Source organism: Mesocricetus auratus, unplaced genomic scaffold (genome assembly GCF_017639785.1).
Source record: "Mesocricetus auratus isolate SY011 unplaced genomic scaffold, BCM_Maur_2.0 Super-Scaffold_100029, whole genome shotgun sequence".
NCBI lineage: Eukaryota > Metazoa > Chordata > Mammalia > Rodentia > Cricetidae > Mesocricetus > Mesocricetus auratus.
The window spans coordinates 19091696-19104515 of record NW_024429210.1 but is presented as its reverse complement, the minus strand read 5'-3'; the positions used below and the strand labels follow the sequence as shown (position 1 = coordinate 19104515).

At 35.1% G+C, this 12820-nt stretch overlaps 1 protein-coding gene across 8 annotated transcripts in view; it reads right to left on the bottom strand.

The window, feature by feature from the left end:
- Ccdc88a (coiled-coil domain containing 88A) overlaps positions 1-12820 on the bottom strand; it is a 147337-nt gene that overhangs the window by 75199 nt on the left and 59318 nt on the right. For all 8 annotated transcript variants that reach the window (XR_002382770.2, XM_040733247.1, XM_040733248.1 and 5 more), the window contains 3 exons: positions 9208-9291; positions 7442-7582; positions 1455-1627 (listed from right to left, as the gene is read on the bottom strand). Coding sequence is in view for 7 of the 8 variants with exons in the window: in XM_040733247.1 (XP_040589181.1) it covers positions 1455-1627; positions 7442-7582; positions 9208-9291 (398 nt within the window). In the remaining variant the exon portion in view is untranslated. The remainder of the gene's footprint in view (positions 1-1454; positions 1628-7441; positions 7583-9207; positions 9292-12820) is intronic.

The following is a 12820-nucleotide window of genomic DNA, read 5'->3' as shown; positions in this document are numbered from 1 at the left end:
TGTGGAGGGATTTGGCAATAGGGTGGGAGGGAGGGTGGAAGGGGAGTGCGGGAGGAGGGGAGGGAGAGGGAACTGGGATTGACATGCGAAACAAGCTATTTAAAATTAAAATAAAAAATGATTAAAAAAAAAAAAAAAAGATTTCTGCTGCTAATCCACTACAAGAAATAATTTCCCACTTTAAAACAAAAGAAAGACTTAGTACATTCCATCTTAAGAAATACATAAAAAAAACACATTTTCAAGATATTAGATGAGATTTGATGAAATGCTAGTTACCAAAAATACTTGCTGCATGCATCTGGCATCTCTACTCACTTAAAAGCATCCACTTATATTTTTAAATCATTACACATGAAAACAATTTTTGTCAATCTTCTCAAGGTTGTTTGAATTTTTAATGTATTCTAAGGCCAAGTAAATTCTATTTGAAAATTAAACTCTAATATAATACAACATGGTAAATGAATTCACAGCCATCACTGCAGTTCTAATTGCATGCTTCATCCAAAGACTAGAGAAGATTGAGCTAAATTATATGGAAAGAACTAGCGTTCACTGTTTAGGCTATCCATTAGCTGCCAGTCAAGCTAATAACAGCAATCTCTTCCCTAATTTTCCTGGTGCAGCTGTTTATAGAATACTCTGGGTGTGTTCACTTCAATAGACACATAGTAATGCAGACATCCACAAATGAAAGCTCTATTTTTTCTTTGTTTTCACATTTTCCTAAGACTATTTAATGCTTTTTCTACCTTGCATATCCCATTCACTTTTCCAAGTCACTTTAAATAATCAATAAACAAAAGTAATTACTATCCAGTGTATTAAATTTAAAACCTACATTCTGAAGCTCAAATTCTAGGAAAACAAATTAAAAAAAAAAAGAGAAAACCCATAAATCAAAAATCCCTTGTTCTCCTTAAAGTACAAAATACAAAATCTTCAGCAAAGGTTGGTCATGCTTTTACTTGTGGTTCACCCAAGAATGAATATGTAAAATTTATATTGTGCTTTCTGTAGTGAGCTTTGATAATTTATTAAGTACAATTTCATCAGTACTAATAAAATCTGAATATTTTATTAAGTAGATGACTGGCACTTCAATGACTTAATATGGACTATACATATAAAATTATTTTTGTAATATTATGTCAACAGGTCAGTCCTTGAAAACATTGTCATTATTACTATTATTCAGACAGAATTTCACATAGCCCAGGCTAAGCTTAGACTTATTTTGTATCTGAGGAAGACCGTGAATTGCTGGATTCTCCCGCTTATATTTGAGTATTAGGATTATAAGCAATTTTTTCTCATTTTAATAAATACTAATAAATATTTGATTTAGATTGACAACAGAGGGTAATTGGTCTAATGTCAAACTTAAAATACTGCTAAGGTCGTCTTTATTACCACATACTTTCAATGAAAATTGAAAGTCAGGAACTTACAATTCCTGCCTCAGTCTTCGGATCTTGGCTTTAGCATCAGCCAGTTCCACTGAGAGGTGCTGTCGACTTTCTGTTCGCTTCATGCCTGGAGAGCCACAGGGTGACTGCGCAGATGAAGAGGCATGGGGAAGAAAATGAAGACCATCTCGCTCTTCAGAGAGCTCTATAATAGTCTAAGAATTATAGAGGTAAACACAATCAGTTTTAGTGTTCTACACATCAGTAACCTAGACATAGCAACACTACTCACTCAATATTCTATAAAATAAAACAACTCTGAGCAAAAGCATCTCAGCTTTCTCAGATGAGGTAGAGCAAGAGCTAAATCCCAGCTCTGGGGAGGTACAGACAGAAGTGGGTGGATCACTGTGAATTGGAGGCCAGCCTGGTCTATCTCACGAGTTAAGGCTCAGTCACGGCTATGTGGTGAGACCCTGTCTCCAAAACAAAGAAATACCAATAACATAAACATCATTTTAACATTGCCATATTAGCTGTTATTTCAAGTTTATTCAACAGATCGTGCATGAGATATTTATCAGATAACACTGAAACATGTCAATGCTTTTTTTCCCCTCTGTCTAGATTTTTTTAAATAAATCACATGACAAAATAATAGGATAACAACTATTGGAAAGGCATAAAAGACATGTCCATACAGGAAAGAAAACTAAAGAGTGATTTGTCTAGAACTATGCTATTCAATTACAAAAGCCATAGCACAAGTGGTTTATTTAATAAAAATTTCAACAGCTCAAAGTTCAGTTCTTTAGTCATATGACTATGTTTCAAGTAAAAAACAGGTATCTGTTACTAGTTGTTACTACATTGGACAGTCTAGGAATATAATCTTGCCATCACTGCAGAATTAGACAATAATGTTCTATAATTTTATGATCCTAGAGGAAACAATTGCTAGAGAGAATAAGACCTTAGAGGGAGGTCAGATGGTCTAGCTTACACAACTAGCTAATGGCCATGTTGAGACTACATGTAGCATGTTCACTGTGTATCCTAAGTTCCATGATTTATAATACTGTATGCTTCCCATACCAAAGCTTCCCCAAGTCCTTTCTCCAAATATTATCATCAGGACATAACCTTTTTTTAAAAATCTAAATCTCAGCTTTATGGATTAAATATGTAGCCAACCTACATCTTCTATAGCCATATTTCTCCATTCTCCTAATTCTTCTTTTCTTTACTGGTAAAAGTATTTTACTCTAAACCATTTTTTTTGTTTCTTTGTCTTACTTTAGACTTTCTTAGGCAAACGGACTTATCCTGTAAGGCAATTTTCATTGTCTACCTAGACAAAATGGGTGGCATTACTATTTGGGGACCATGAAATCACCATCCTTATTCCTCATTACTAAGTCTACCTTCATCACTTGTTTTTATTTAAATTTTTAAAAAAGATCTGTTCTTTTTTTTTTACATGTGAATGTTCTCCTGAATGCATGTGTACCATATGTATGCCTAGTGCCCATGAAGTCTGGACCCTCTAGAACTGGCAGTTATGGATGGGTGTCAATCACCACATGGGAGGGTGCTGAGATTCCAACTTGGATCTTCCACAAGAGCAACAAGTGCTCTTAAATGATGAGCCATCTCTCTAACTCCATTTTTTTTTGTTCTGCTTTAACCGCATCTCTGTCTTCCTGCTTATAACTACTGCTTTACTAAACTTCAGAGAGTACTGTTCAAGTTCGTCATCTCTCCACAACCCCATGTCCACTACTTATTCAATAAATACAAGTTTCTCCAATAGAGGAATCAAATCTTCTGTAGTATGTTTCTTTACTATCATTGCTCCTATGTGACCACACATACCCTTGAACCTTTTTATCACTCAACTGCCCCTTTGGCAGAGATTATTTCTAAGTACTCTAGAGTTCTCACAGTCTGGAACTCAGTAGGCTTCTTATGTGCCCCTTTTTACTTTTAATTTTAATACTATCATTCTACTGTCTGACAATTACTTATACTTTTTTCCTTTGATAGTCTCCAACAACATCCCATTTAGCACTGTAATTTTCTTTAAAGGTCTATCTGTTTTAGACATAAGAAACTGAGGATACACACACACACACACCAATGTAAACCAAAGTCATACAGCCAATGAAGGGTAAAACAGCAATTAAATTTCAAGTTGATAAATATATTTTAGATGTGCTTTTTGTATAAATGTTACAATAAATTTGTTTTATATACATTTTTACAAAATGAAATTCAAGTTTGACTACAGTCATATTTTTTCTGATTTTCTTCTTTGATTATTTACTTATTTTGAGACAGAGTTTATGTAGCTCACGTTTGTCTCAAACTAGATATGTAGCCAAGGTTGGCTTTGAACTCATGAACCTCCTCCCTCTACCTCCATAGTTCTGAAATTACAGGTGTATACCACATTTGACTTCTTGATTCCAGTTCTATGGTGACAGAACTTGAAGACAGTCCTAGACCTTACCATCCATTTTAATTAAGTTCTCCTTTCTATGCAACAATCCTTTTACTTATTTGTTTTTGGGCAAATGGCCCCATAAAGACTTTGTAGATGATCTCCTTTCCTCTGTTTAAGCTTCCAACTAAAAACTGCTATCATAGCTTCTCAACCAATGACTTCTTATCCAACCAATCACCTAGGGTTAGCTGCTTCATTGTTATATATTGTTCACTCAAAACATATTCTGCGTATTCTTATATTTTTCCTCAAAGATATGTACACAGCTTCTTTTATGTTCCAAAACAAAAAACAAAAAAAAAAAAAAGAAAAAGAAAAGCACCAAGTTCCTCCCTTGCTTCTACATGTTCAAAAAGAAAAAAACAAAAAAGCCGAATTCCTTCCTTGCTACTTTTGAAGGTGACTTATATGTCCCTGATACACAAACTTGTCCTCCCATGTAGAAGCACATCTCAATTTCCCTGTTTTTATGGAAAATACAACATTATTCTCCATATTGGACAAAGGATCCATTTCCAGAGTCAACTTTTTGTTCATTTTTCTGTTGTCTTAATTATCTTTAATTTTGCTAATGTTTCCTGAGTTTAATAACAGTACCTAGGAGATAACGAACCTTTGAATGCTACACAAACAGATTAGTACCTAACTACATACTAGCCTTCATTTCTACCTACAAATAATGTAGTTTTTTCTCAGTAAACCAGAAACAATCTTTGTTACTCCTCCTTTGTATTTTTCATCCTTTCATCTAGCATAGTATGAAGCACAAGAGGTGGTGTTAAAAATATTTCACTAAGTAATACACAAGTAATGCAGACCCAAGAAAAGTGCAGTTGCCCATGGTGGAATATGCCAATAATCAACTGATTAGGGCGGCCTGGTGCTACACTTTCTACAGGAGCAAAGTCAGACATTTAAATAAAGTTTATCACAACAAGGCTTGTGATAGATGAAAGTTACAAGTAATTGGTGAATGTATGGTTAAGTTGGCTATTAGTAAAGGTTATTTAAAGAAATTCCCATGGATGGGCAAAGGGGTACATTTTGTTAACCTTGACACTCAGGGAGCAGAGGCAGCCTGTGAGCCCGAGGGCAGCCTGGTTTTTGCATAGTGAGTTCCAGGACAGCCAGAGCAACATAGTGAGACCCTATCTCAAAAAAAAAAAAAAAAAAAGGAAAAAGGAAAAGAAATTCCCAAGGTCAAAATATATAATGTACTAATATACAAGCAGGACATTATTCTCTATGTTTAAAGCAAGGTTTTCTTTAAAAACTGGCTTACTTTTACAAACATTTACATATAAACTGGCTTAATGAACACAAATTTTGCTTTATCAAGGTAATTTCTTGTGCTTTCTATTAAATTTTACATTTTTATTACTTAGAGAAAGCAAATCTTAGAAGAGATTTTTAAGCCTTTGATTTCTAAAACAGATTTTAATAATTATTTTATGACTCTGGCTAAATATATATTGATTATATTTTCTACCTTTATGCCTATAATTATGGATGCATATGTATTTGAGGGCTTAATATGCTATATACCTAAGCTTTGCCTAAATGTTATGGAAATTTTACAGTGAGAGAAATGTAATGCAAAAATACAAAGTACTCTTTTTATACAATATGAATTGCAATTGCATCTAGGTCTTAAATAGTCAGAAAGATCTTGGTCTTTCTGCCAGTTGTATTCATTACCATTCAGATAAAAAGACTACATTATTTGGCTAGTCCTGCTATTTGAAAGTTGGTCTATATGTGTTTGCTTTAATTAAATAAATTTTTTCCTATTAAATGTTGGATGTACTTGTTCATCAAGTACTAAGTTTTTATGGCTGACTCTGCTGTTTTCTAAACTTGTAAGAACCTATAATATTCTCTTTGACAGTTAAAATTAAGTATACAAAAAAGCTTCTGTACATTACTGCCTTTTCCTACCCTATTTTTTCTAACATACAAATTTTAGAATACTTTACCAAGTTGGTATCAACTAAACTAAAATAATTAGTAATGATAAAATTTTCAGACTTATGTATAACCATCATTTTGCATAGAAATAATTAAACATACCTAAGTATTTAAAGTTTGAGCAGTTAAACAATGATCACCAGGAGGCCCGATAATAATAATGCATGTAGTAAAACTAAAGAGACTGTTTTATAAATTGCTAAACTTTCTTTGGTTGTAACTGTTGACTGTTGATATTCTATAGTTTAACTTTCAAAGCAACCCGAGTAGTAGTCTGATATACTGGAACCATCACATAAAGGTGAGGTGAAATCAAGTTTAAACTCAGTCTAAGGATTTGGATCTAGATCAGTCAGCTGCTTCGATTTGACCAACAAGGTCTCTAAGGACACCCGTGGCTGCTCACAACTAAAATCCCAGGATTTGGGAAGCAAAAACAAGAAGAGGCATTCGTGGTCATCCTCAGATACCTGCTAACTTTGAGATCAACCTAAGGTACATGAGACCCTGTAAAGTAATTTTAAAAAACAAAAACGTTGTTTGAACACTGACTCCCTAACAACCTGGGATCAAATGGGCAACAAAACCAAGAAATTTAGCAAATTCTTGGGCTTCAAAGTAATGGTTTTCTACTTACATCAATATATATTCAGCTTCACACTTCTGCACTATTGCCAAAGAAATGGGGTGACTTGAAAACACACAGGAACACAAAATTAAAATAATAATTTAAAAAGAAAAAGAGAAAGGAACTAATAATAATGTGCTTATTAGAAATCCAAGGTTCTCACTAGGGAGGCAGAGGCAGCAAGATCTCTGGGAGTTCGAGACCAGCCTGGTCTACAAGAGCTAGGTTCAGGACAGCCTCCAAAGCCACAGAAAAACCCTGTCTTGAAAAACAAACAAACAAAAAAATAGAAAAGAAAAAAATCCAAGGTTCTTTTAGTTCCTTAGTTCCTTTCTAATTCTTGTGTTTTACTCACACACAGACACACAGACAACCAATAACAACAACAACAAAAGAAAGTCATAGTTGGCACACCACATAGGTTTCATATTTGCAAATTAAACCAACTATGGATGGAAAATAATGAGGGGAAAAATCCCTGTGTTTTCAATGCACATGTATGGACTTTTCTTGCCACCACTCCTTAAATAATACACCATAGCAACTATTTGGCTATTATCTACATACTATACCTTACAGGTAATTAAAAGATGATTTATAGTATACAAGATATTTGTAGTTTCATGTGTAAATGCTGTACTTTTTTTCCCAGAGACTTTGAGCATTCATGGCTTTAGTATCTTTTTTCTTTTCTTTCTTTCTTCCTTTTTTTAAAGCTTTTTGTGACAGGGATTTTTTGAGTCACTCTAGCAGTCCTGGAACTCACTCTCTACACCAGGTTGGTCTTGAACTCAAAGGTTCACCTTCCCGGGCCTCCCAAGAACTGGAATTGATTTTAGTATTTTAAAAAGTCCTAGAACCAATACGCCTGCTCAAGATACCAAAGGATGACTATAGTTTATTACCTAAAACAATGAAAAAACCAACCTCTGAATGTTCATCTCTCTCATCTATCAGTCTTTTTAGGTGTGATGCCATATTCTTCAAGAGTGGCTCTATATCTTCCTGAGACATATCTGTCACCTCCATCCATTGCAGATCAAACACATTTTCCTGATTATGAGTTACCTTAGGAAGGCAAGCAAAATAAACAAAGAATGGCTAACACTTAAATATTGATTTCAGTTTAGCACAAAATTAACTCAACTATAAAAGCAGAAAGAAGTAGATTTGAAATTAATGGCAAAACTAAGCATTTTAACTGAACAAATAAATTCTCATCTGGACTCTGAAGTTAACTAAGAGAAAAAGATGACAGATGAAATACAGACATCTGAGAATATTTTTAATATTACCAATTTTCACAATTTTAAAATTCTCTCACGACATGTAAAGTTTAATATAAAATCTAATTCTAAAAGGACTTATAAAATTTAAATCTCGCCGGGCGGTGGTGGCGCACACCTTTAATCCCAGCACTCGGGAGGCAGAGGCAGGCGGATCTCTGTGAGTTCGAGGCCGGGCTGGACCGACAGCCTCCAAAACAATACAGAGAAACCCTGCCTCGAAAAACCAAAAAAAAAAAAAAAAAAAAAAAAAAAAAATTAAATCTCATGAGCAAATAGTGAGGGAAGTGAAAGTGTTTTTCTTTTTTTTTTACTCTATTGAAATACTTTGTATTATTTGTACTGAATTTTCTTTTTTTCTTAATCTTTTTTAAAATTTAAATTAGAAACAAGCTTGCTTCAAATGTCAATCCCAACTCCCTCTCCCTCTAGAACCTTCATCCAGTGGCTGATGGAAGCAGAGGCAGACACCACAGCTAAACCCTGAACTGAACTCCTGGAATCCAGTTGCAGAGAGGGAGGAGTGATAAGCAAAGGAGTCCCAGGCTGGTGAAACCCACAGAGGCAGCTGACCTGAACAAGGGGAAGCTCTTGGACCCCAGACTGATGGCTGGGAGGCCAGCATGGGACTGATCCAGATCCCCAGAATGTGGTAATCTATGGGGCCTTGGATAATATTTATCCCTAGCAAACAAATGGACTTTGGGTGCCCATCGCACATTGTGGGATGCTCTCTAAGCCTGGACACATGGAGGAGGGCCGAGGCCCTGCCCTGGATAAAATGACAGACACTGGAGACCCCCATGGAGGCATGGAGGGCCTCACCCTCCCTGGGGTACAAAGTGGGGGTTGGGTAGGGGGTGGGGAAGGAGGGGAGGGGGAGGGAGCTGGGATTGACATGTGAAGCAAGCTTGTTTCTAATTTAGACTAAAAAAAGGGAAAAAATTACATTAACATCAATAATTTGACATGGTACATTGTGACTTAGATTTGTTTTTATATGAATATCTTTAAAAAAATCAATGTATTTGTATAATTCACATAATAACTATTCCAATAAAAATAGTTATTCATTTAAGAAAAAGTCACATAGCCTAAGTTTATTATCGTTACCCCTATCATTCATTCTGTGCTACCTAATAAAGACACAAATTTTATTCCTCAACATTCTTGTGTCCTCGCAGACAAAAGAGAGTAAATGTGTAGTAAGCGTTGTGCCATACATAAAACAATTCACTAATGGAATTACCTATCTCTAAAGAAAAGAAATTTATATATAAGTAGGGTTAATTTATGATTGATCTTTAATTGTTCTTATTTATCCAGTAACTAAGTATTTGGGGAGATAGTATTTAAAAAACAAACTGGAAGTGTACTAAAAATGCATTAATATATATAAGCACTTACCTCTTGAATGTGTGCGGCAACTGCTGCTTTTGTATCAAAATCTAAACTCTGAATTCTTTCAATAAATTCTTCCTTTTTCTGACACTGCAATAAATGGAGGAGGACCATTCAAACTCTATATTGTCCTTAAAATGCTATATATAAATAAGCATCAAGCTTTACAATATTTGAACAGCACAGTGAGGGTTTTGTTCTCCATTTAAATTACCTCCTCTCAGATATATTTACCTAACAAAGATACGATGATTTTGAAACATTTAAGAGCCAGGCTCTGAACTCTACAGTTTTATGTTGGAAAGTTCTAAAGTAGGAACATATTACACAGCACATCTGAGGTCAGGATATTATTATGCTAACCTAACAAACAGAAGTAAAGAATCAAGAACTTGTTTCAGAGAGAACAAGTTACTTGCCAAAAACCACAGTGAGTCAGTGGCAGAATTCGGAATGCTGCCAAAATGCTCTGTCAATCCCTGACTGTCACCAAACAACACTGCCTTTCTTCTTGGGGAAAAAATTTGGCAGTTTTTCCTTCAAGCTTACAATTTATTCTCTCATATTCAGCCTATCGATCTTAATAAAAGAAACTAACTGTGATTGCCCAGGCCAACATTTATAAAGTAATACAATAAATTTCTGGTTTGTTTCTATTGTAATAAAGTAACCAGGGGCAAAATTTAATAACTATAAATACACATGTAACCAAATAAGAATAAGGCAGCAAATCCTTAATGTCAACTTTTTGAAGTTTTATTTCAGCTAAAAACAAAAAATATAAACCTAATCTTTTTCCAATAAGGATTAAATAACAACATACATCTTCATCTCTGCTTGTCTACATCTTGTATATTGCAATTCAATTCTTAATATAACTGTATTCATGCAGCTACCAATGAGAGGTGCATACAAATAGACAGCACTGCCTTGTGCCAAGCTAAGAGGCACCTCCTGGGCCAATCACAGAGCCAGTAAAGACAATATACACTAAAGAAGAAAAACTGGCTCTTCGATCATTAAGAACCTTACAAAGCTCTGATTCAAGTTAGTTAAGTTGCTAATGCTCCATTTCTGTCATTATACAATCTGAGCGCACTCTATACTTTCATCGAGAGCTCTACATTCCAGGAAAAAATAAAGTACTGTTATGATATGAAACTATTTTAAATAATCAGGAAAGCACAATTCCTAGGTATGATTAGGAGCTGGGTAGTTTTGGAAGAAATGGAATAGGGATCAATAGGCATAAAAACACTTTTTTTTGGTTCGAGGAAATATGAACCAGTTCTTTAAGAAGAACTGAGGATCGACTTTCTAACTACATTCACAGCATATGTAAACTAGCTTTTCAGAGACAGTAATCCCAATTCTTTATCATCTCTGTAATTACTGACTTATGAATAGTTTTCTATCTAATCAAAACATAAAATGGCAGGGTTATTATGAAATATAATAATTAAAATTCATTTAGAGTACCCCAATTCAACTGTCTTATGGTTGTCTGCTCTAGTTTTAAAAAGAGATAACACATTTCCTTTTATAAGCACTGCAAGCCTATTATTTCTTCACTAGCACCACCATGAGAAGTTAACCATTTATACAATGTAACATTTACCAACAAAGAGACATTTTATAAAGCAAATGCAGTGTATAGTAGCGGTGAGTGAGTAAAAATAGTGTTTCCAACTAAAGACCTTATGACGAAATTAGAATAGCAGCAACAGACACCACATTTATCTTAATATTTAACCAGCTGTTAAGTAAACAATAATGTATAACATATTACAGAAATGTAATAATTTATGTATGAACACTGCCCTCATAGTGGCTACTAGAGGCTAGAAAGGGTGCTAAGAAGAGGAAGATGGTGAGAATAGATTACTGCTAATTGATACAAGTACAGACAGATGGCTAGGATGATAACTTATGTCATATATAGTACAGTAGGATCATTATGATGAATAACAATTAACTAAGCATTTCTAAATGGCCAGTACAGATGATTTTGTATGCCCTCAAAACAAGGAAATAATGTCTTGAGGTGGTAGGTATACCCATAATCCTGAACCGATCATTACCTAACACACACACACACACACACACACACACACACACACACACACACACACACACACACACACACGGTATACACATATACACATATGTGTGTAGGTATGTATGTGAGATATATATATATTTATATATACATATATATTCACACTTATCCACATACATGTAAATTCAATATATCTCCAAAGCAGTTGGGTCTAAAAGCCAATACACTCTAGAATGTAAAATATATGTAATAAATATGAAATATTAGTAGTGAACTTGTTTGTTTATAAAAATCTCATTTCATAGGCTGGCAACATAGCTCAGTTGGCAAAGTGCTTGCTTGGCATACAGGAATACAAAAGTTCAGTTCCAAGCACTGTAAACATTGGGTGTGGTGATGCACACCTGCAATTCCAGTATTGAAGGATGGAATTAGAAGCATCAGAAAGTTAAGGGAAACCAGAGTGAGAGAGAAGGGGGGAAGAAGAAGGGGGGAGAGGAAGAAGGGGAGAGGGAAGGGGTGGGAGGGAGGGAGAGAGAGAGACAGAGACAGAGAGAGAGAGAGAGAGAGAGACAGAGAGAGACAGAGAGAGACAGAGAGAGACAGAGAGAGAGAGAGAGGCAGAGATAGGAGATCTCCCAAAAATTAAAAAACAAATCAAGTGTTTCAGAAAATCAGAAAACGGCTGTAGGCACTGGTGAACAACCTCAACAAGGGTGTTCTCTTACTTCTACAAGTGTGTCATGGTATGTTCACATACACACACATACTTTTTAAGTTACTCAGATGGAAAATCTAGTATAGTAGATTTGGAAATCACCACAGTGTTCTTTTAGCCTACTAGTAAATTGACCTAAATCTAAAGTGACTATCTCAATTTGATGCAGATACATAGATTCCCACTGTAATTATTAAAGTAGCATACTGGACTCAAAATATCCAGTTTGTAAAGTAACTTAAATATCTACCCAAACACTAATCTTATTTGAGAAAAAGATTATAGATACAAACATCTATAAAGAAGTAATAAGGCTGTGACTATTTTTGTTAGGAAAGTGCTTGCTGGGTGCATTGGTATAAAACTTTAATTCCAATGCTAGTAGGATCCCTGGGACTTGGTGGTCACCAAATATAGCTGAATCAGGAAGTTCTAGGTTCAGTGAGACAGCACATTGTCCTCTGACCTTCACATGTTTACATGAATACATGCATAGTCACGTGCATAAACTACCACACACAAAAAAATTTCTCACAAATTCTCTCTCTTAAGATTTATTTATTATTTAAGGGGCTTTTACCTGCAGTTATGTCTGTGTACCATGTGTGTTCCTGGTGCCCACAAAGGCCAAAAGAGGGTGTTGGGAGTCCATGAGACTAGAGTTACAGATAGCTATGAATTACCATGTGGATGCTGGGAATTAATTCTGGGTCCTCTGGAAGAGCAGTCAGTGCTCTCAACCTATCACGTCAGTCCAGAATCCTCTCTCAATTGTTAGCCCCTCTTCTCTTCTAAAGCATACCCTTGCACAAACAAACCAGGGACATGTCTCTGAAGAGGCA